The 25,244-nt window shown below is 39.8% G+C and overlaps 1 protein-coding gene across 6 annotated transcripts in view; it reads left to right on the top strand.

The window, feature by feature from the left end:
• Positions 1-25,244, top strand: part of NDRG3 (NDRG family member 3) — a 78,903-nt gene that overhangs the window by 20,599 nt on the left and 33,060 nt on the right. For 4 of the 6 annotated variants that reach the window (XR_005984416.1, XR_005984417.1, XM_041732892.1 and 1 more), the window contains exons 3-7: positions 7,039-7,074; positions 18,980-19,085; positions 20,082-20,202; positions 22,512-22,574; positions 24,101-24,161. Coding sequence is in view for 4 of the 6 variants with exons in the window: in XM_041732892.1 (XP_041588826.1) it covers positions 7,039-7,074; positions 18,980-19,085; positions 20,082-20,202; positions 22,512-22,574; positions 24,101-24,161 (387 nt within the window). In the remaining 2 variants the exon portion in view is untranslated. The remainder of the gene's footprint in view (positions 1-7,038; positions 7,075-18,979; positions 19,086-20,081; positions 20,203-22,511; positions 22,575-24,100; positions 24,162-25,244) is intronic. The other 2 variants (XM_041732893.1, XM_041732895.1) reach the window with 1 other exon arrangement.

Genomic DNA, 25,244 nt, shown 5'->3' on the forward strand with positions numbered 1-25,244 from the left:
TTTTAAAAAAAATCCCAGAGTTGACTGATGCCTAAAGTGACTCTGATTAGTCATTGTTGGAAACCTATGCCCTGATGTTTGAGGACTAGGGGACAAATAGGAGGAGGATCCTTCCTGGACCCTGGAAATTCACAGGATCCCTGAGTAGGCATGTTAAAGAACTGCAGGAGTTAATTGACCACATATCTCATAAAAAAGACACCTGGAAAATGAAAGATGAATGAATGGGACCATAAAAAAAGCAGTGAATTAACTACTGGGTGGTCCCCCTTTCTTGAGGCCACAGTGATGCCTTGGCTGTGTCCCAAGTGTGCCCAAGTGTTATATATGGAATTGTGCACATCCCCTCTCTTTAAACTCATTTATTGAAGCCCTCACCCCCTATGTTACTGTATTGGAGATAGGGCCCTTAGGAGGTGATTAAGGTTAAATGAGGTCATTTAACCATGGAATTGAGACTTGAATCCATTGGAATTGGTGGCCTTGTAAGAGGAAGAGAGATCTCTCTCACACACACTGCCCGCCCCTCCATGTGAGGACACAGCAAGGTGGTAATCATCTGAAAGCCAGGAAGAGAGCTCTCCCCAGAAACCAAACCCTGCTAGAATCTTGATCTTAGACATCCAGCCTCCAGAAATGAGAAAATAAATTTCTCTTGTTTAAGCCCCTCAGGCATCCCAAGCAGTCTAAGACACCAAGCAGTCAATGTCTCACTTCCTAACATCTGTTAGTTCCTTTTTGATGTGCCTGTGCTGTTTCTGTCCACTTCCCACGCTCCCTCTCTCTCCCTGAGACATGTTCCTATCCCTCACTATTCATGAGAGCTCCCATGCTCCAGCCCAGCTTTATAGAAGAAGATTGGCAAGAGGCCCCCTTTGGATGGTGGCATTCCCAAACATAGAGTTCCACTCCCTGTAGTCCCCCTGCCCCAGTACATGAGGGCTTCTCTCTTTACCAGCAAGTGTGTGCTTCTGCATACATTGTGAAATCTATGATGGTAATGCCCTTCATCAGTTATTTTATTTGATCCCCAATAGGCCAGTGGTACAGGGAGCACAGATCAGTTTGTTCCCATACTGCTGGTGAGAAGACTAAGGATGAAAAAGGTGAAGTAGCTTACTCAGATTGAGTACCAAAGAATGCTTGCTCTGGGGCAGAATTTTTCAGTCTTGGCACTGTTAATGTTTTGGACTAGATGCTTCTTGTGGGGGACCATCGTGCATGTTGTAGGATGTTTAGCAGCATCCTTTTTCTCCATCCAGTAGGTGCCAGCATCTCTTAGTTGTGACAACCAAAAAGTGTCTCAGACATTATCAAGTGTCCCCTGGGGGCAGAGTTTTCCCAGTTGAGAACTATTACTGGGGATCCCTGGGTGGCGCAGTGGTTTAGCGCCTGCCTTTGGCCCAGGGCGCGATCCTGGAGACCCGGGATCGAATCCCACGTCGGACTCCCAGTGCATGGAGCCTGCTTCTCCCTCTGCCTATGTCTCTGCCTCTCTCTCTCTCTCTCTCTCTCTCTCTCTCTCTCTCACTGTGTGCCTATCAGAAATAAATAAAATAAAATAAAATAAATTTTAAAAAAGAGAACTATTACTATTGGGTTTAGGCCTCCAGAATAGGAGTAGAAGTCTTGAAGTTTTTTTGTTTGGCGGGAGTTTCTGTGGCCTATTCTGCTATTATTTAATAAGTACCTCTTATATGCCAGGTGTTTTACCTACTTTCTCTCTCTTAATCAAAAATGTATCCTTTTTTTTTTTTTTTTTTTAAATTCATGAGAGAGACACAGAGAGAGAGGCAGAGACACAGGCAGAGGGAGAAGCAGGCTCCATGCAGGGAGCCTGATGTGGGACCTGATCCCGAGACTCCAGGACCACAAAGGGAGATGCCCAACCGCTGACCCACCCAGGCATCCCAAAAATGTATGCCTTTGAAGTCATAGTATTATACCTCACTTAGAAGATGAAAATCTAACTGAAAAACAACTTGCCTAGTCAATGTGTGGCAGAGTCAGGACTGAAGCCCAGGTCTGTCCTGTTTTAAAACCTGAGGCTTTTCCACTATGCTGACCCCATCACCTCAGTGACTTGCTCTGTCTCTTTATGGAAAAGTCTAGCGACATACCAGTTCGCTTCATCTTTTTGTCCATTCTCACAGATACACTCTTAGCCAGAAGATACTGCTGTACTCTTCCAGGCTTCAGGGGAGCCAGCGGACGTCTAGACCCAACCTGTTATGGAGAGATTTGTCCTGAGATGACTATAAGGAAGCATTCTCAAAATAGCTTTAACTGAGGCTTATGTTAACTCATCTCTTGTCATTTGTTGGTACTTTTCCCATTTAATTTTAGTGTGCTTGTAATTTTGTCTGTGGCTCAGATTTGTGAAGAAGTGGGTAATTTTGCCATGCTTGTTTTGGCTCCAATGATGAAAAGAAGCAACTGCCAGCACTTATCTTGGTTTTGGGGGGCAGAAATTTTCAGGCATATGAACTGATTTTTTAAAAATAGCTTTTAACTATTTTTATTTTTTTTCTTTTAACTATTTTTAGTGCATTTTCACAAATATCTTCCTTAAGTCTCCCAGCCTTCTGTGAAATAAGTAGTTAAAGGTATTTTTTACTCCATTTTCCAGATAAGGCTCAGAGAAGTTATATGACTTGTCCAAAATTAGTGTCTAGTAAGGTGATGAAGCCAAGATTAGAACCCATATCTATTGACTTCATCCCAGATCAGGGGTTGAGGGCTCTTTACTCTACTCTGCCTCTTGCAGCTGGTCATTTCAACCTCCTCAACCAACAGATCTTGTAACAAGCAGGAGAATTGACCAATTTGTGATTCTTTTCCCTGACCTCAACTACATCAAAATATGTGCCAGAAAAGACTAGCAGAAAAATACAAAAACATTATTGATAGCAGCTATTTGTCAATAGAGAGATGATGAATGATTATAATTTTCTTTATACTTCTCTACAATGAGCATGTACCTTCCTTTTTATAATTAGGAGACCAGAAAAAAAAGGATTTGGTGTGGTATGAAAAATACTAAGCCTAGTGAAAGCCAAAGGGCAGTCTTGAGAAAATAAGTAGAAGGCCACCTTTGGCTTCTATAGAATTAAAGAAATATGGAGGAGGGGAATAACGGGAAGAATAGAAACAAGTTATTTACCTCTTTTTGGTTGTTAAAGTAGAAAGTGAGATAAACCCTTTTGTAGTTTAAAGTTTTCTGTCTCTACTGGTGACTGGAAATGTAAGCAGAGGAGAGAGAAAGGAGAAGCTGTGGGTGAGCATTTTTCTAACTTTTGGGACAATAGAGACAGCCAAAGGGGTTCGTGCCAGGTCTTTAAAAAAATTTTTTTTTTAAAGAGTTACTGACATTTTCACTAAAGAATATTATGTGTCAAGTGCTATATCTACTATGCACTGGAGGGTGGGTATCCCTTTATGTGCTAAGAATTGTCACATGTTGTCAAAAATGGCCTAGATAGGACTGGAGCAGAAAGTGACTTCCCAAGCAAGTAATGGTGGTTCTGTGACAGAACACTGGCAGGCAGCTGGGATCAGCAGAAGGTGGTGGAAGAAGCCTTAGCCACAGGATGCCTAAGGAGTTTTTAGTGCAGGGGGTCAATGACACATGTCGTTAGCCTGATAGTATGTTATTTCAGAGAGGTTACTTTAGAGTTGAAATTGTACCTTTTCACAGTCTGCAGATTATTATCTAATTGTTGATAGTTTTATGCAAGTATCTGACCTCTTTATAAATTTATGACACTAAACTGACACTAAATTTATGAAGTGTCAGGTTTTTTATTTATTTATTTATTTATTTTTAAATTTATGATAGTCACAGAGAGAGAGAGAGAGGCAGAGACATAGGCAGAGGGAGAAGCAGGCTCCATGCACTGGGAGCCTGACGTGGGATTCGATCCCGGGTCTCCAGGATCGCGCCCTGAGCCAAAGGCAGGCGCTAAACCGCTGCGCCACCCAGGGATCCCCGAAGTGTCAGTTTTTTAATTAGTATTTTTTAAAGATAATAATATAGATGACATTTTCCTTTTTTAAAGATTTTATTTATTTATTCATGAGAGACACAGAGAGAGGCAGAGACACAGGCAGAGCGAGAAGCAGGCTCCATGCAGGGAGCCCGATAAGGGACTCGATCCCAGGGACTCCAGGATCATGCTTTGGGCCGAAGGCAGGCACTAAACTGCTGAGCCACCCAGGCATCCCTCTTGCCTTTCTTTATATCTGTTGTTTTCTGTCTTTTGAAACTATATATGCCTCTTGACTAGATCTCATGTTGGTAAACTGCATTTCTCTTTTCCCTAGCAATTACTTATATTTTAAATTCCCCCACCCCCTTCTTTTCATACTTCTCTTCATTCGTTGGTTGCTTCTTGCTTATTCTTCAAGCTTGTATTTGAGAGAATGACTTTTTAATTTACCTTCTTGAGCTGCTTCACTTACCTTCTACATTTGGCTGAGGCTACACCAAGAAATACTCCCTCTTGGTTTGCTTCTACGTACACTTCCCGAATAGCTTAACAGGATTTGTGTCTCTGTATTCTGTGACCAAGATTTTAGTTTCAGTCTAGAGAAATTTTTTTCTAATCTTTGTATATAATCTCTGAAGGAGCCTCCAGGAGCCCTGTAAGATTGAAGCCCTAATATCTGTTTTTACATCATTATATGAAGATTAAGTGAATCTTTAAATCTTATATTACAAAATACCAAGTTACAAACATATTTTTTGTACTATACCAAATGCTTTTTTTCTAGTTTTCTAGCTACAAAAAGGGAGGTACTTGCTCATTATAGAGAAGTATAAAGAAAAATTATCATCCATCATCTCTGTTAACAACTGCTGTCATTCATGTTTTGGTATTTTTCTGCTGGTCTTTTTTGGTGCGTAGTTGAGGTCAAAGTGTAAAGACTATTTGTATCCTAATTTATTTTCATTTAATGACCGTATCCTACTGAAACCATCTACCCTAGACCATGAGAGGGCCCTTCCCTTTGCTTCTCACAGTCTTACTAGAACTTAAACTTCTAACTAGAAATTAGGCAGTGACTTTCCTAAAAGAGCTCTCAGGTACTTTGTGGGGCTAGTAGGAGCCATGGGACACTATGATCCTTTTGCCAATGGCAGCATTCTTTGGAGATGTGCTACCTAGTCCTATCTGTGTGGTGTCTTAGTGTCTTTCCATGCTGTGACTGCATCATACTTTATTTTGTGAACCTGGTTTCATGCCAGGAATAATACTTCAGACTAGCTGTCTCTACCACTCTCTTTCCTGTTCTCAGTACCATCTCCTCTATGATTGCTAATCTGTTGTGACTTTACTGCCACTTTTAGAGAAACGACGGTGTGCTCATCCATAGCTTATTCTTTCAGAATCTTTCTGTTTCTAGATCAGTGCTGTCCAGTAGAAGTTTCTTCCATAATGGAAATGTTCTGTATCTGCATTGTCCAATAATACAGTAGTTACTAGCCAGGTGTGTCTATTGAGCACTTGAATGTGAGTAATATGACTGAGAAACTGGGTTTCTTTTTAAATAAATTTTAATTGACACATGTGGCTTTTGGGTACCATAGTAGATAGTGCACTCTAGATAATCTCAGCTGGTTCTGCAGGTTACTCTTATGGAGAGAACAGTTTGTATCTTACGGGGTGTGTGTGTGTGTGTGTGTATGTATGTGTGTGTTTTACACCCTGGGCTATGTTCTTAACCTCTCTGTTCTGTACTGGCTGCAGTGTAGATGGTGGATACAAAACTGTTTCCTTCTTTCTTTCCTTTTTTTTTTTTTTTTTTTTTTTTTTAGAATTTATTTATTTATCCCGGGGGGTGGGGAGGGGCAGAAGGAGAGGGAGAGAGTCTTACAGTGGACTCCACACTGAGCCCAGAGCCCAACACAAGGCTCAGTCTCACAACCCTAAGATCATGACCTGACCCAAAACCAAGAGTCAGCCACCCAACCGATTACACCAATCAGGTGTCCCGATACAGAACTGTTTCTAGGAGGATCTTCTTGAAGGGCTATGGAACTGCTTTCATGTTCCTTTGGGATCAGGTATCTAGATCCTGTCTGGAGGGGCGACTTTTGGGAAGGTGCTTAGTAGTAGTTCTCCTGGAAGATACTGCATACAGAATGTTATAACACAGTTTCTAAACAATGAAAGGTTTTTCTCCAAGGGGAGAGACTTTTGTTTTATGAAAGATCAAGTCAGAAGGGTTTTTTTCCTTCTAAAACACATCGTTCATTATCCTTTATATATACCCTTAGATTATAATTTTTGCAACTCTGGCATCTGAAATGCTACAAAAATGCCTCTGAGTCATTGCCATTGATTTTTTTTTTTTCAGTCAAACATTACTATGATATAATCTATTTTAAGAAGCTTGGTGAATTCTTCTTGGATCTTTTGCCTATGTTCTACTTTTTAAGTGACTCAATGACTTGTCCTTTGTCCTATCAGCAATTTCATAGGATGCAAGAGATATGCCAGTGTATTTGGTTTTGTCTATCTCCCTCAGTGACGTTGCCTTTTTCCCTTGTTAAATTTACAAGTCTTCCATTCCTGATCCATTTAGATCTTTGTTCTCTTCTTGATCCTTTCTTTAATTCCTGGTTCTGGGCTCTCTAGCTCCTGCCCTCCTTTGCTCCTCTCAGGGTTGAACTTCAACCCTGTTTTTTCCAGCTACTTCCTTTGTGGTTATTCTAAGACTCTGATCCATGTTTTACCCTATTCCCACAAGTTCTCATTGCTCTCTTTAGGTAGGGAAGCAGGAAGTTACAAACTTTACTGGGTAACTGGTCTCCTTTCCTTTATCTTCACATGAAGCCTGTCAAAGTGTAGTCTTATCTTTTAGTAACTACCATATGTTAGGAGCCCACCCTGCCTCTGAAGTCTTTTGATGAGACATTTTAGTTTTATTACAACCAAGAGCTGCACGTGCACTGCTTGCACTGTGAACTGAATTTGCTGCACGTTGGGGAAGCCACATGGGGAACTGACTGTGTTTTCTGCCTTCTGTTGACAGACTGGTACACGAAACTTCCAGGACTTTGACTGTCAGGTAAGGACTGTACAAGCACCAAGGGGGGCTATGTACAGGATCTCTGCAGTGCTTCCCTCCCTATCCTGGTGGCCTATAGAAGTGGATCTCTCTTCATAGCTAATCATAACTCCTTCATGTTCTTTTGATCATTGGATCAAGTTTGTTTAAAATGATTTGCTGTTGTATTCAAAAACTGCCTGCCAGGTGCCTGCTTTATGGTTGTAGGTTACTGGGTTGAACTGTCACTTTGTGATTAAGATCTTCCCTCAAATGATATTGGAAACCTCAGTCACAGATGTTAAATGGAGGGTTGTCACCTCACTGTGGAAAAGGGGCAGGGACAGTTTGAGGGGAGACTTATCAACAAAATCTTTTTTTTTTTTTTTTTTTTTTTAGTTTTACTTATTTAAATAATCTCTACACCCATCGTGGGGCTCAAACTCATGACCCTGAGATCAAGAGTCTCATGTTCCTTTGACCAAACCAGCCAGGCGTCCAAAAAAAACTTTTTCTAAAAGAAAAAGACAAATTAACTAAGGATTATTAATACAAAATGCAGATTTCTTTTGGCTTTATGCTCGGAGGTGCAAAATTCAGCTTGACTTAGTATTTAATTAAATAATATTGTTCTTCCTAGTCGCTTATGTCTTCCTCTCTGTTGCCAATTTCAAAATCAATAAAATGAACCAGCATCTGTCCATCTATCTACTTTATCCATTGATTGGCCCTAAAAGAAATGGAAGGAAGGAATAAATACATGGAAATGAGAATCTTATAAGGCCATGACTTATAAGTAGGCCTGACTGTTCTACTCTGAGGATGGATCATAGTAGTGGCTATTAGAAGCAACATGAAGTAGACTCAGGGATCCCTGGGTGGCGCAGCGGTTTAGCGCCTGCCTTTGGCTCAGGGCGTGATCCTGGAGACCCGGGATCGAATCCCACATCGGGCTCCCGGTGCATGGAGCCTGCTTCTCCCTCTGCCTATGTCTCTGCCTCTCTCTCTCTCTGTGACTATCATAAATAAATAAAAATTAAAAAAAAAAAAAAATGAAGTAGACTCAAAAAGTACTAGGCAGGGAAGGAAGGTTGGAAAACCAACTTCCTTGCTTCCAGGATTCAACCAACCTGTACACGCATAGGCAAATAGTTATTTTTTTATTTTATTTTAAAGATTTATTTATCAGCATGATCATGAGCAGGAGGAGGAGCAGAGGGAGAGGGAGAAGTAGACTCCTCACTGAACAGGGAGCCTGACACGGGGTTTGATCCCAGAACTCTGGGATCTTGACCCCAGCTGAAGGCAGAGCTCAACTGATCGGGGCACCCACAGGCAAAGAGTTATTTTTAGATATTCATTTTTATATTAAGTACAGTAGAGTCTCTATAGTATTAGCATTAAAAGTAAGAACTAATATCTATCTTACAAGCAAACCAGTTATATCATAATATGTATTGGATACCTACAATACTTAATAAACATACATCATCTCCACTTCTTGGAGCACTATCACAAGGTGATTTTTAAAAAAAAATTTTTTTAAGATTTTATTTATTCATGAGAGACATAGAGAGAAGCAGAGACGTAGAGGGAGAAGCAGGCTCCCCACAATGAGCCTGATGCTAGACTTGATCCCAGGACCCTGGGATCATGACCTGAGCCAAAGGCAGACACTCAACCATTGAGCTACCCAGGTGCCCATAAGGTGATTTTTATTATCTTTATTTTACAGATGAAGAAATTGAGAATCAGGTTTCATAACTTGCCATTGTATAGAATTGCAGTTGCAAAACCCCACTCTTCTGGATCCATTGCCTATCCTTTCCAACCTAGAAATATCTAGAGCTGAGATATTGTAAAGAGTTGAGTTGTTCTTAAAGCTGAAGTTCTTTGGGCAGCCTGGGTGGCTCAACAGTTTAGCACCGCCTTCAGCCCACGGTGTGATCCTGGAGACCCGGGATTGAGTCCCATGTTGGGCTCCCTGCATGGAGCCTGCTTCTCCCTCTGCCTGTGTCTCTGCCCCCCCCCCCCCCCCCGTGTCTCTCATGAATAAATAAAATCTTAAAAAAAAAAAAAAGCTCAAGTTCTTTAACAGAACAGATGTAATTTATTTTGTTACATCATAGCATTGTTACAGACTTCTGAATCCCAATGTGAAACACCTCTTGATGTGACTATTTGGTACTTTATAGATGCAAGAGAATCAACCTAGTACTGTTAAAGAATCTCTTGCTATAGGTCCTTTACTCAAAAAATAAGTCATTTTTTAGATAAGTGGTGGCAGTCAAGTTTGGGTTTGTCTTTAATTTGCTCTAACTTCATTTATGGTTTGGATCTAGGTTGAACCAGTTGAATTTGACTGTTAATATCTAATATAATTTACCTAGAAGGAGATCATTTGAGAGAGTATGACAGTAAAATTCAAGGTGAAGAATTCTAGAAAAAGTGTTTGTGTACTTCTACTTAAAAGTATAAAATGTAGAAGCATTGATTTGCACCAAATTGATTATCCTCCTCCTTCCAAGAAGAAAAATTAAATATAAAAAATTACAGGCTCAGGGTGCCTGGTGACTGTCAGTTGGGCAACCAACTTTTGATTTCAGCTGGGGTTGTGATCTCGGGGTCCTGGGGTCCACTTCTGCATCAGGCTCCGCACTCACTGGGGAGTCTGCTTCGAATTCTCCCTCTCTCCCTTTGCCCCTCCCCCTCCACCCCCTCATACCCTCCCACATGGTCTCTCTCTGTCTCTTTGTTTCTCTTTTAAGTAAATAGGTAAATCTTTAAAAAAAAAAAAAAATTACATGCTTACTACGAAATAGATAAGAAAAAACCAAAAGGTAAATAAATATTCCTTGCTATTTCACCAGTGTTGATATTTGGTATATATCTTTTATGATTTTTTCACATAAATATTTGGATATAAATGAAATTGAGCTTTAGAAACATAATTATGAATCATTCTATTTTTAATTGAGGCTTAAAAATAGTCTGGCAGGGGCACCTGGTTGGCTCAGTCGGAAGAGCATATGACTCTTGATATCAGGGTTGTGATTTCAAGCCCCACGGTGTGTGTGGAGATTACTTAAATAAATAAATAAATTGGACAAAAAGAGTCTGGCAAAAACTTGATATTTTTTGTGAAGCCTTAATATAATAACATGTTCTGGCCTTGTGAAATACAAGTTTTAGTTCAATCCTGATACAAATAGAAGAGTGGCAAATGTTTGTCACATGTCTGTCACTGGTTTTAAGTATACAGGTTTTTTGTGCTCTGAAGGAGAAAAAAACATAAACTCTTCTTTTTTTCCTCCTTCTGGCACCCACAAATGCACTTCTACCACCATTCCTGTCTCTCTGTTAAAGGCTTATGTGATTTTCTGGAGACTGGGACAGCTGGGTCAGGAGTCTAGCAACAGGTTGATAGAAGGCCCAAGAGCTAGAAACAGTGATATGAGAGGTCTAGAATGACCTGGTTTGCCTGAAGGTGTCCCAGAAACTTGGGCATTCTTAGGAGACAAAACGGAACATATTTAAAGCCAGCATTGTCACTAAATGGAAAAACATTCAGCATTGGCATTGGTGTTCCCCTTTAGCATAACTGTGGCACCAGATTACCTGAAGCCATTTAATCAAGGCTTCCTTCTGATCTCTGTCTTGCCTCAGAAAAATCTTTAAGGCATATTTGATGATGTCCCTGGGAAGTTATCTTCGTGTCCTCAACTAAGCTCACAACTTCAGTCTAAGCCACCTTTTCCCTCTATTTTCTGTACCGATCAACTACATGGTTTTTCTCTCCCCCTAATAATTGAAACTGTAATTAGAAGTTTACCATTTGTCAGGGTTGCCTGGCTGGCTCAGTCTGAGGGGCATGTGACTCTTGATATTGGGGCTGTAAGTTTGAGCCCACATTGGATATAGAGATGACTTAAAAATAAAAATCTTAGGGCAGCCCCTGTGGCGCAGTGGTTTGGTGCCACCTGCAGCCTGGGGTGTGATCCTGGAGACCCGGGATCGAGTCCCACATCGGGCTCCCTGCATGGAGCCTGCTTTTCCCTCCGCCTGTGTCTCTCTCTCTCTCTGTGTGTCTATGAATGAATAAATAAAATCTTTAAAAAAAAAAATAGTCGGTTTAAAAAAAAAATAAAAATAAAAATCTTAGAAAATAAAAAAAAATTATATATCATCAGAAATGAGTTTAGAAAATTCAGAAAAATGGGCAGCCCGGGTGGCCCAGCGGTTTAGCGCCGCCTTTGGCCCAGGGCCTGATCCTGGAGACCTGGGATTGAGTCCCACGTCGGGCTCCCTGCATGGAACCTGCTTCTCCCTCTGCCTGTGTCTGCCTCTCTCTCTCTCTGTCTCTCATGAATAAATAAATAAAATCTTTAAAAAAAAAAAAAAAGAAAATTCAGAAAAGTACAAAAATAAAGGTTGATCCTACCTAAAGATAACCATATTTTATTTTATTTCTTTCCAGTTTTTACTTTTATGTTCTGGTTATTGAAAGAGTACCTGCTCATAGTTGAAAATTTGGAAAACATAAAGAATTAAAAAGAACTAGGAAAAAATTCATAATCATATAATCCAGGGACAACTATGTTGATGTTTAGTGTTGAGATAGATTTGCGTATTTATATGTAATTTTTATAAAAGTAATTATGTGGTTGTCAAACAGGATGTACAATTTTGTGCCCCTCCCCTTTTTAAAGATTTATTTATTTTAGAGAGAGTGAGATCATGAGCACACAGGGAGAGGGAGAAGCAGACTCCCTGCTGAGCAGAGAGCTGGACTTGGGGCTCTATCCCAGGACCCTGGGATCATGACCTGAGCCGCATACAGACGTTTAACTGACTGAGCCACCCAGCCGCTCCTGTGTCTCCTTTTCTAACTTAATATTAGAACCCAATTTCAGGGACGCCTGGGTAGCTCAGTGGTTGAGTGTCTGCCTTTGGCTCAGGTCATGATCCCAGATCCCGGGATTGAGTCCCACGTTGGGCTCCCTGCATGGAGCCTGCTTCTCCCTCTGCCTGTGTCTCTGCCTCTCTCTCTGTGTGTCTCTCATGAATAAATAAATAAAATCTTAAAAAAAAATTCATTTCTATAGCATTTTATTTTTTTCTATATCATTTTAAAACACTCATAAAATTTCTGATGGATGCCTGTTATTTCCTCATCTGGAAATACCATGACTTAACCATTGCATTATTCTTGGAAATTAGATCACTTATAATATGTTCAGTTCACTGAACATTTTCATGCATATATTTTATGCACTTCAAAGTATTTCCTTAGATGGATTCTTGGAGTGAGCATGTTTAGGGCTCTTGGCATGTCTTATCAAATTGTCTTTCACTTCAGCCAGGGGGGTACCCAATAAATATTAATGGAGAGTGAAAAGCTGATGTCTGCCAGGATATATCATTCTCGTAGAAGAGGTTAATAATACAGTGAACTCATAAGAATGGAGTTCTTCTCCTAGAATAATCCAAGCATGTCCAAGGGCTGAGTAATTTCATGCTAGCTATTTAATTGCAGTAGCTATTTAGAGAACTGATTTATAGGACCCAACTGTGAGGATTGGTATTCAGCACTGCGTTTCAAATGTATATATGTGACTGCCTCTTCTAAACAGGTTTAAACAGCTTTAAACTTTCTTTTTGGAAAGTTAAAAATTCCTTAAGTTTTTATTCCTGATACTGCTACTACAACTTACTAGGCGATATACCTGATGTCATGAAAAGAAAAAGAAAAGGCTACAACAGATAAAAAGACCTCAGGAATGTACATCTAATTCGTACCACATTGCGTTAATCATTAAACAGCTTTAAACTCCTGCAGATCGCTTGGTGAATGGGTATTGTTACCAAATAAGAATTAAGGGAAATAAATATCCTGAGTATTCTTTCCACTGAAAAGAGGTGTTTGGAGAGAGCTGGGATTCAGTTAGCTGCTACATTCTGTGTTAGAAAGTTTGACCAGCTCCATGCTCTTCCTGGCCTTGAAGGATGTGAATGTGGCCCCAGTCTACCTTTCAGCCTCCTGTCTCTCTGCTTCCTTTATGTACAGTCCCCACCTCAGGAAAACTGGAATTATTGCTGGCCTATCCCACTTCTGCCTCATGCTTTTCCTTTCTGGTGGCCTTTGTTCACAGTTCCTCCCCTTTGAGATGCCCCACCTTTTTTGGTTTGATTTCATTCATCATAGTTGTATGTGGGCATGGGCAAGGGGGAGGTTGATTTTAGTAAATTCTAAGGATGTAGGTGATTTTATTCTCATTGGGAGGAAAAAAGGAATCTTATGGGAAAAACGAAGATTGTTTTTTATCAGCACCCCATTCTCATTTCCCTTTTCCCCTGTCACTGGAAGGTTTTATTTCATTGACGAGCTCTGTCGTATCATGGGCATGATTGCTGCCAACTCCCCAAATCGACATTCTTCAGCTTAGCAGCCTCATTACTTAAGAGAAGATCTTTACCTGTAATTCTAGGGAAAAATCCAGGGGTAGATTCTTGTTGGCTTAGTATGGGTCACGTGTACATTTTTGGGCCACTCACTGTGGCCAGAGGGTAGGGTGTTTGAATTGGTCAGACATGCACCCCCTCCTACCTGGGTTCTCCTACTTAAGAGAGTTGGTGTTCTGGGATGTTACATGTGGGTTAAATAACCATTCACTCTTTTTTTCCTCATTGTTAACTAAAGCTATGTGAGGAAGATATTGGAGTTGGCTTTAAAGGAAGAAAAGATAGATTTTATATGTTGATAAATTGTAAAAGAGGCTTTCAGATAAAGAGCCTAATTTGTGAGAAGGCCGAGAGTTGTAGGTGGTTGAAAAGTAACAGGAGAAACAGTCTGCAAGGGTGTTGACTGAAGTAGGCTGAAAGAGGTAAGAGGTAGGAGGGAGAGAGCTGAAACTAGAGTCGGGGAAAGGTGTCATGGAACTTTAAAAAGGAAAAGGTGATCTTTTGATAGGCCAAAGACTGAGTAATCCTGGAGGCAGATTCTTTAACTCTGGAAGTAAATGAGGTTATGCAAATGAACCTTAAACCACTATACAGAGGTAAGGTAGTAGAGGTATTATATCAGTAATTCCTGTGTAATAACAAAAACTATACCCAAGGCTCATAAGTAGCCTGCTTGTTAGAAACAGTAAAATTTCATGCTAACAAAAATGTTGACATTTCCAAGGGTGGTGTTCTACAACGATTTCAGACTGACCAGGACATGAGTGATCAAAAATTAATAACTTGAGTTCAGAGAGACAAGTCAGATTGTGTAATTCTGATAACAGCACATTTACGTAAGGAAAGAGGACTCCGAAAAAGGTGAAATTTTATTATAAAATAATGTCAGGGTGCCTGGGGAGTGCAGTTATTTAAACGCCTGACTCCTGGTTTTTGTCTCAGGTCATAATCTCAGGGGCTTGAGATCAAGCCTCGAATCAGGCCCAGTGCTCATCGAGGAGTCTGCTCAGTATTCTCTCTATCCCTATCCCTATCCCCCTCCACTCCTTTCTCTCAAATAAATCTTAAAAAATATAATAATGGCAATATCCTACACTCTTAAATTCTTTTTTTTTTAATTTTTTTTTTTAATTTATTTATGATAGTCATAGAGAGAGAGAGAGGCAGAGACACAGGCAGAGGGAGAAGCAGGCTCCATGCACCGGGAGCCCGACGTGGGATTCGATCCCGGGTCTCCAGGATCGCGCCCTGGGCCAAAGGCAGGCGCCAAACCGCTGCGCCACCCAGGGATCCCCGAATTCTTTTTTTTTTTTTTTATTTTATTTATTCATTCATGAGATACAGAGAGAGAGGGAGAGAGAGGCAGAGACACAGGCAGAGGGAGAAGCAGGCTCCATGCAGGGAGCCCGATGTGGGACTCGATCCCGGGACTCCAGGATCACGCCCTGGGCCAAAGGCAGGCGCTAAACTGCTAGGCCACCCAGGGATCCCCAAATTAAATTCTTTTTTAAAAAAGTTTTTATCTCCAGTTAGTTAACGCAGTGTTATATTAATTTTAGGTGACATTAAAGTAATTCAATTCCATACATCATTGAGTGCTCGTTACAAGTGTACTCCGTAATCCCTATAATATGTCTAATCCATTTCCCACCCCACCCCCCACCCCATAAACTCTTACATTCTTCAAAAGGCTCTTTGATTTTATTTATTTATTTATTTATTTATTTATTTATTTATTTATTTATTTTTAGGCTCTTTGATATTAAAGTTACATCTTTGATTAAGAGAAAGATGTAGTCCAAGGCGAAGAGGGGAAAAATATGATTTCAAGTCATTTTATAGCCGGGAGAATAAAGGGATTGTATTCAAGAATATGTAGCCTTGGAGATGGTAAATAATAAGAGTTCTGAGATCTATGAGTAGAGCCTTTTAGACACTACTTGGGGTTTGCCCCTTGAGCATAAGCTCTCATTGTGTAATCATACTATGTAGAATGCTGGGGTGAAGGGTGAGGTAATTGGAAAAACAGCCTGTGAAACAGATGATCATTGACTAAAACAGAAAGGTGGCAGCAGCATCACCCCTGCAATTGCCCAACCATTGCCAGGGTGCCTCCACATTCATCTCCAGATGGAGACTTGTTCCAGTTCTTCACATACAGAGTCACAAGGGCTATACTTACGAGTCCACGTGGAGGTGAGTGTCTCTTTTCATATTTTTAATTATACTAAGAACATTTACATTCACGTAATTTGAAAATGAAGAGAAACTATATGAGACACTGACAAACAAGTGCTGCTCCAAATAGGGCAAACAATTGACAAATAGGGTGGAGGATTCTTGGCCCATGAATACTTTGGTCATTACACAATTTTAGGGGCTTATAATGGGGATGTAGGGGCCGAGATCTCCCTAAAAAGTTGAAATCTATTAGGGGTCCATTTTTAACTGAATTTTTCAGATTATGAGATGATGACAGAGTATTTTGCCTTGTTCCCTCATCTACTTATACAGTGGTTTTGGGGGAGGGAGTTGTGCTTTTTTTGTTGTTATTTTTGTTTGTTTGCTTTACCCCATTTGTTATGTCTCCCTTTTCATCATCCTTCTCCTGAACTTCCCTGACAGTTCACTATCCCCCACCCTACTCCATTGCCCTACATGCTTTTTTCATCTTTTTTTTTTTTTTTTTTTTTGCTTTTTTCATCTATTATCTGGCCTTAGGAGTTCCTGCTAGCCTTAGGGCCAAGCATCAACTGAACTTTCCCTCTATCTTCAGTAGCACAGCTGAGGCCAAGCTGGAGTATTTTAGCAAAACTCTACTGAAAGTTTGTATATGATGGAAGGAAGGCTCCAGCAACCTGATTATGAAGCTGACAAATCGTTGCACATTCGCTTCAACTTGGATTCTCTTGTAGTCACCCATCTGACAGAAGCCAGCTTCTCAATCTCTTTATTCCTTCTCTCTAAAGAAGTAAAACATGGGAAGGGGTAGGTAGGTAGTAAAATATGAGAGAAATCAAAGCCTCCTTGAGTTCCTTTTCTGAATATATCACCTCCCAAAAGGAAACAAAATCTTAAAGTTAGTGTGCATTACTTCCCCAAGTTTTTGTATTTTAAATGTATGTATGTAAACATACAATCTATATAGTGTTGTTTTTATAAAAATCTGCATTAAGTGGTAATATATATCCTTCTGCATTTCTATTTAGTATTATGCTTTCAGGATTTTCATGTACTAATGTTTCTAGTTCTAATTCATTCATTTTAATCTATTTCACTATATGAATATATCATGATTTATCAGTTTTCCTACTGATGAATATTTTAGGCTATTTCCAATTTTTTTGACATTATAAATAAGGATACCAAGTACACTTCTGTGTATATCTTTTTGTGTGTTTAAGAATTTCTTCAGCTTACACCTAAAAGTAAATCTGCTGGACACTTCTTAACAAGACATTACAAAATTGTTCTCCAGAGTAGTTACTCCAGTTTGCATGCCTGCCAACAGTGTATGAGAGTTCTTATTTCTTTGTGCCTCAGTCAACACTTGATGTTATCTGACTTTAAAGATTTTGCCATTCTGATGTATGTGAAATAGCATCTCATTAAATTTAATTTGCATTTTCGTGGCTACTGATAGAGTTACTGGCTTTCTTCTCAATATTCTATCAGTTTCCTATTTCTTTCATAGCACTTAGTGTGTTCATTGCCTGCCTTCCTATCTAGAACATAATCTCTGTGAGAACAGGGAACACATCTCTTCTGTTCACCGTTTTATTCTCAAACCTCAATACAGGGCCTGGTAGTAGGGATTTAATAAGTAGTTGTTTAATGAAGGAACCTGCTAGTGGGAGGGGTGGAGGGAAGTTTGCTATTACTGTAAGAGAAATGCTCATACAGTAACTGGAATTTACTTCTTTATATCCCCCCATCCAAACCCTATATTTTATTTCATAGCATTTGAAGTATCTGATTCTTTTCCTTCATTTCTTATATCCTGTTTTCAAGCCTTTTGAATAGACTTGAATAGAAGGCAGCAGAAATAATCACATAAATAGTCACTTATGGTTTGATCTGATAGCGATTATCTGCTCCAGCCTGGAGCTTATTACTTGAAACACACTGATACTGAATTAGCCTATGATTATTTTGCGCCTCACATCAGAGAAGAGACCAAAGTTCTGATGAGGTTCATTATTAGATAGGAAATTAAGTTGGAAGCCCTTTGCCTTTGTTGGGATTCTTATTGACAGAATTAATCTTATCTACTATAAGACTCTCTGAGATAAACAAGGACTTCATCAGCAAAAATTCACTAGGCGAGACATGATAATTTTTTATTTTTGAGAAATATGGACATTGACGAGGACTAGAATAAATCTCAGTGACTTTTCTACAATTCCTCTCTTTTCTACCCAGTCACTCTTAGTGCTGGTCCCAGCAGCTCAAGTTGCATCTTTTTCCAACTTTATTTAGTTCCTGAACTCTGTTCTGACTACATCTTAAACTACTTATTGCCTTGATTAGGATTCTTTGGGGATGCAGAGAATAAGCCCACTCAAGATAGTTTAAACCAGATGCAATCCAAGGATGTCTCAGAAATTAAGAACACAAACAGCTAGAACCAAGAATTAGAGCAGTGGAAATGTCTACTAAAATCTCCCAAGTAGGGCACCTGAGTGGCTCAGTTGGTTAAGGTCCAACTCTTGATCTCAACTCAGGTCTTGATCTCAGGGTTGTGAATTCAAGCCCCCTCTATGCCCAGTGTGGAGACTATTTAAAAATATAAATAAAATAAAAGCTCCCAAGTTTGCTTCTTTTTTCAAGAGAAGAACAAGCCAAGGATAAAATCTGAGTTCCAATTACAAATTCTCAGGGAAGAATGCATACTCAGCGTGGACCAGATGCCCATCTGCCTCCAGTAAGTCATGACCACAAGGTTACATTTTACAAACCTGGCAGCCAAGAGCTACTCCTGTAATGTATGGATGACATAGGAGGGCAGCTGTCAGAAGGGAAAAGATTTTAGGCAGAGGCACCTTTAAGTGTCAACTCAATTTTATCAGTTGCGTGAGTTTAGAGTCTCTAAAACCTTAGCAACTCCTTCATATCTTCTGCTTCCTCGACTTCTTTCCTCTAAGACTTCTCTGACTCCTTATCCAGCTTGCTCATCTTTTCATAGCCACTTGCAACTGTATCCTTAACAGATCCCTGACTTCCCTCATTTAAGATAGTAAACTTTGTGGATGAGAATGTATATTTTTTCCCTTGTTTGTTTATCTGGAAGGAATTAGAAAGTGGGAATATTCTGTATAGTATAACATCTCTCTGGTATGCTGATAGTCCAATGATGTGTCCGGCCCCAACAAGTAAGAAATAGCAGTAAATAAGTATTGTGGAACTTTAGCCACCTGGGAAGTCCATTCTGCCTTTCCTGAGACCATATATTCTCTTGTTTCAGGAACATGACATAGAAACAACACACGGTGTGGTCCACGTTACCATCAGAGGCCTACCAAAGGGAAACAGACCAGTTATTCTGACATACCATGACATTGGCCTCAATCGTATGTATTTGATTTTATACCTTTCCTTTTTATTTTAATACTTGATCTTTGTGTATTTATTTTTAAAAATAAGAAATCCCAGTATTCTAACAGAGCACAGGTTTTTTCCTCTTTATCTTAACTCCTTCCTTGTTGCTACACGTATTAATGGCAGGATTAAAGAGTAGAACTGAAATCAGTTGTTTAAATCTGTACTTCTTTGGTTTTTTTTCTATTTCAGGTTAGAAAACCCAAAGTTTGAACTTCTTTGTTGTGAGCTCTTCAGTGAATTAGTAAAAGTATTCTTGCGATGGCTTGTCATCAGTGATTTTAAATGGACTTTTCTAGATGGTTGTTTAAGATTCTAGCCCTAGCCACAGGCTCAGATCCTGTACTTTTGTTTTGTCCCATGCTTCTCTAGCTTTCAAAGTGGCCTATGTTTGAGGCTACAGTCTAGTGCTGGAGCTTTTGTAGCCTTTCACCTGAGAAGTGATTTAAACAGTTATATTTAATAGGGTAGAAATTGAAGCAGCAGCCCCTTTCTATACCCCAACAATTTTGCCAAGAGACAGTCTTCCACATGGTGAATGTAAACAGCCCAGGATATTTACTCTAGCCAGGTTCTTAGAATATAGTCAGTGTCTCTGTGTCAGATGGGGGAATAAGGTACATGAGAAATGTAGCATTATGAATTCAAGATTATTTTGTACAATACCAGGATTGGTTCCCATTTTGTAGACATTGTGTAGAATTGAGACTGCATTGTCATTTTCAGGTCATTGAGATGTCTGGTATTCAGCCTTTAGGGCAGCTTGAATTACATTGTTCAGACACCTCATTTTAGTGGAACAGTGAGTGATTAAAAGGGAGTGAAAGGAGGAAAGGGGGGAATGAAAGAAGATGATGTTATAGAATTAATTGAGTCAGGGAACACCAGAGAAATGGAGAGGACTTTTACGTATAGTCTGTTGAAAACTGGGGAGAACCTGTGACTTACAAGTATTTTTACTCTTGCAGATAAATCCTGTTTCAATGCATTCTTTAACTTTGAAGATATGCAAGAGATCACCCAGCACTTTGCTGTCTGTCACGTGGATGCCCCAGGCCAGCAGGAAGGTGCACCCTCTTTCCCAACAGGGTAAGGCCGCAAGCAAGATCTTCTGGAAGGCATGCATTCAGAAAAGCAAACAATTGAGCTCCAGTGGGAGAAATAGCATTGATTTTAACATAGCCTAGGGGTTATACTTACCAACCAACTGTCCTCCTAGTTCCCTCCTTGATCTGAGAGGACTATTACATACAGTCTGGTGAGGAAGACTGCATGTTTTCTCATATCCAGGAATGGTTCTCCATAGACAGGAGTTTGTCTCCCTGTAATTGCAAGGCTTAAGTATCTGAAACACCCACCTCTCACTGTTTTTTCTGTCCATTCTTCATCTTTTTAAAAATATGTCATTTCTGTCCTTCCCTGAAACTTCCAACTACCTAGGCCCAAACTCCAATCCCTCTGAGCTTCCTGGGATCACCTCCCCAACCTTACCTCCCAATCTGGTCACAGGAATTTGAATATCTTATAACCATTTATCCAGAGAAGCTGCCCTTTCAGATAGAAATGCATTTTGACTGGACTTGGAGCTCTTAGCCTCATCTTGCTTTGCATGGTGGAGCCACAGTCTCCATCACTCTTCCCTGGACATTGTAATTATTGAGATGACCTTAAGAGGAGGAGTGAAAGCATAAGCTGTGGAATGCTGATTTTTCCCCCTTTCCCTTGGCTCCTCTCCAGAGCTGCCTCTGCCAGTGACTGTTGTGAAATAGATCATTGCAGATGATAAGAACTAACACTTATATGGGAGTTTGACAACATTCCTGACACTGCTTTAAATGCCTTGCATTTAGGGATCCCTGGGTGGCGCAGCGGTTTAGCGCCTGCCTTTGGCCTAGGGCGCGATCTTGGAGACCCGGGATTGAAATCCCACGTCGGGCTTCTGGTGCATGGAGCCTGCTTCTAACCTCTGCCTATGTCTCTGCCTCTCTGTGTGTGCGTGTGTGACTATCATAAATAAATTTTTAAAAAATTAAAAATAAATAAAAAATAAATAAATGCCTCGCATTTATTGACTCATTTAACCCTCACAGACCTATGGGACAGATTTATTATTCCTTTTAACCCTCACAGACCTATGGGACAGATTTATTATTCCTTTTTACAAGTGAGGATACTGAGGCACAGAAATGCTAAGTAACTTGGCCAGGATTACCTAACAAATAAGTAGCAGAGCTGGAATTTTAACTTAGGCAGTCTGGCTCCAGAAGCCATGTTACTATGTCCAGGCTGTTGTGTCTCTCAGATGCAAATTGGCTAGTGACCAGTGTATATCCAACAAGACTTAGATCCAATTCCTTTTTTCTGTTCTTTAACAAATGGCTCAAGAACACTCCATTGCTTAAAAAAGTGTTTTAAGCAGAGACAGCCTGACTTCCCTGTCAGAAGTTAGAATAAATCTTGCCTCATATATAGATTGTCTTAAGATCTCTTTCTATCTTTGATTCTGTAATCTCAGTGGATGCTCCCTTCTTTTCTTGGAATCCTAGTCTGAAATGGTTCCTGGGCTAGTTTGACCATCTTAAGATCCTGTGGTTCATATCTGTACACCAGATTCAAAAGCAGTAAAGTAACGATGTTATTTTATGCCTGAGTAAAGCAAATCAGCATTCATGATGAGGAGTCCAGAATTTGTGACTAGGTGGGTAGACCCACTAAGGCTTTGTTTAATTTTGTCTTTAGCTGTCTGAACATAAGCCACAGACCAAGAGCCACTTCTTCAGTTGACTCTTAACTGTTGGAAGTTTACTGAGTTTCAATCCCAGTTAAAGTGATTGTTAGGTATTTGGAAATGCCCTGAAAGAGAGCCATATTACCTGTTCTTTTCAAATGGCTTCCTCCCAGAGTCTGCCCTTTAATATGGAGACACATGGGTTCTTCTCCTTTCTTTTTAGCATGGAAATTGTAGAGAGTTGCACAACCTTCACAATCATTTCCACACGTTATCTCCTTTCAGTCTTTGGTAAAGGAAATGCTTTTATTTAAGAATCCCATACTCTTCTGGCGTTCTAGTGTTTAGGAAATGTGGGAACATTCTAAATCAGGGGGTATCAGGGATCCCTGGGTGGCCCAGTGGTTTAGCACCTGGCCTTCAGCCCAGGGCCTGATCCTGGAGTCTCCACATCGAGTCCCACGTCAAGCTCCCTGCATGGAGCCTGCTTCTCCCTCTGCCTGTGTCTCTGCTTCTCTCTCTCTCTCTCTCTCTCTCTCTCTCTCTATCTCTCATGAATAAATAAATACAATCTTTAAAAAAATAAATAAATAATAAAATAAAATAAAATAAAATAAAATAAAAATAAAATAAAATAAAATAAATCAGGGGGTATCCTTCTGAATTTCAGGTACCAGTACCCTACAATGGATGAGTTAGCTGAAATGCTGCCTCCTGTTCTTACCCACTTAAGGTAGGTTCATTATTCAGTTCTTTTACACAGTTTTTGTTGACTTTCTACTGTGTGTCCAATCTAGGGGCTATGATGGTAAGCAAACGGAATAGTCGCTGTTCTTATGAAGCTTACATCTTAGTGGAAAGAATAATGAACAACAAAAAATCAAAACTGAAGTGCTATAAGAGAAGTCATTGAGGGTGATGTTAGAGGAGGACCAGGTTCACGTAGACATTGCTAGCTGGGCAGCACCCACAGGGCAAGAGGATTCCAGACAGAAGGAATGATATTTCCAGAAGTCCTAGACCAAATGAACAAGTAGGAGAAAGGCATGGAGTGAAATCTGAGAAATAGGCAAGGACCACATAACATCGTCTCACAGATCAGGTAAGAATCTGGGATTTTATTGAAAAGATAAAAATTGTGTGTGTGTGTGTGTGTGTGTGTGTGTGTGTGTGTGTGTAGAGAAAGAGAAGAGTTTTAAGCAGGGGCTTAATATCCAATTCTGTCTTTTTTTTTTTAATTTTTAGTTTCAGGTGTAGAATTTAAAAATGAGTTGGATAAGAATGTGCTTTGATTTAACTTTTAACTTAGTCTTTAAAATGATCGATCATTCTACGTATAAAAGTTGCATTTCAGTAAAGCTTTACATTTTTATTTATTTTATTTTTTAAAATATCTATTTATTTTAGACATGGGGGAGGGGTAGAGGGAAAGTGAGAGAAAATCCAGAAGCAGACTCCCTGGCTGAGCACAGAGCTCAATGCAGGACTCGATTCCATGACTCTGAGATCACTACTCGAGCCAGAACCAAGAGTCAGACACTTAACTGACCATGCCACCCAGGCATCCCAAGCTGTTTACTTTTTTTTTTTTAAGATTTTATTTACTAAAAAAAAAAAAAAATTATTATTCATGAGTGACACAGAGAAAGAGACAGGGACATAGGCAGAGCGAGAGGCTCCCTCTGGGGAGCCCAGTGTGGGACTCGATCCCAGCACCCCAGGATCACCTGAGCCAAAGGCAGAGGCTCAACCAGTGAGCCACCCAGGTGCCCCACTGCTTAAATTTTTAAAAAGGATTACTCTAGCTATGGAGAGAATGGGATGGAGAGGAGTAAAAGAGAAAAAGCAAAGAGACCTTTAAACTATTACAGCAGTCAAGTAAGAGGTAATGATAGCCTGGGTACTGGATGCCCTTCCGGATACAGTGAAGTAGATGGAAATAGGAAGGAAATGTTTTAGTGGTAGACTCTATAGGACTTGCTGCTGGGTTGGACATGGAGGTGATAGGAGAGGGAACTGTTAGAATGACTCCTAGGTTTTAGTCATATTTCATTTAATCCTTAAAGTCAACTTAGAAGTAGATAGTTGTATCCTTTTGTAGATCACGAACTGAGGCTCAGAAAATTAGAGAACTTGACCAAATTCTAGAATCCAGTAAGCATCAGAGCCAGATTTGAACCCAGTTGTATTTTTCCCATTATGCCATGTCATCTCCAAACGAGTTAACCTCAGCAGTGTTGGTTATGTCCCCTTTCATAGTCTGAAAAGCATCATTGGGATTGGAGTTGGAGCTGGAGCTTACATCCTCAGCAGATTTGCAGTAAGTACATAGAGGATTAGTCTTGATACCCTTGAAGCACTGCCTAGGTCACAGTACTACTGCTGTATTAGTGACCAGGTACTACTGTAGGTCTTGTGTTAGTTTTTCTATAGATTCTGTGAACAACAGATGCAAATTTGTATGTAAAGCCCTGTTTTGTACTTAAGAGTGCCTGAAAAATCACAAATGAGGGCAGTACATCATCAGTAAAATGTAATTCTTAGAACTTAAGGGAATTTTGTGCAGCCATTAAAATTTTTTAAAAAGAGCCTGTAATGGTATGTGATTCACATATACTATAATGTTAACAAAAACGTTAGAATACAGATTCACATGATTTGTCATAGGCATAGGAAAGGACTGGAAGGAAATATACCAAAATACTAACATGGATTGATGTTGTATGGTTAGATAGTATGAGGTTTTATTTCCTAATTTTTATAATTTCTGTTTATCAGATTTTCTATAATGAGTATAATCAGTGAAATCAGAGGAAAGCAAAGTAAACTAGAGAGTTTTGAGTGTACATAGAAATTTTTCAGATGCTTCCTGGGTGATAGGACAGCCTTCTGGGGCAGAGTGGTATCACCCTTCCTCTGATCTCTGAAAAAAACATAAGAAGGTCCTTTCGGGAACAAGGGCATATTATTGTGAAATTTGCTAGTCTAAGCCTTAGCAGCTCCTTATGCCAAGTGGTTCCAAGGGTACTTTCCCATCAGGGAAGACCATGAACTAAACAACTGCGGAGATACCAAGTGCCTTCCTCTGCTGCAGAAATGTCTCCTCACAGATCTCTGCAAGGCAAGATCATTTTTTTTCCTTTTTATTTTTTTAATTTAAAAAAAATTTTTTTTATTGGAGTTCAATTTGAGGGCAAGATCATTTGATAGCATTTTAAGGAACTGGTTTTCCAAATGCTAAGTCAGACTTATTAAAGAGCAAATACTCTACCTAGCACCTCCCTGAAGTCTTTCTTTCAAATCTGAGGCATTATAGCATAATGCATAAGAATTCATTAAACATGCACCAATATTTTTTAGAAGAATGCTGGGAGTGGAACTTTCAAACTTTGTCTTTGTCTCC

The sequence above is a fragment of the Vulpes lagopus genome, chromosome 18 (assembly GCF_018345385.1).
Source record: "Vulpes lagopus strain Blue_001 chromosome 18, ASM1834538v1, whole genome shotgun sequence".
NCBI lineage: Eukaryota > Metazoa > Chordata > Mammalia > Carnivora > Canidae > Vulpes > Vulpes lagopus.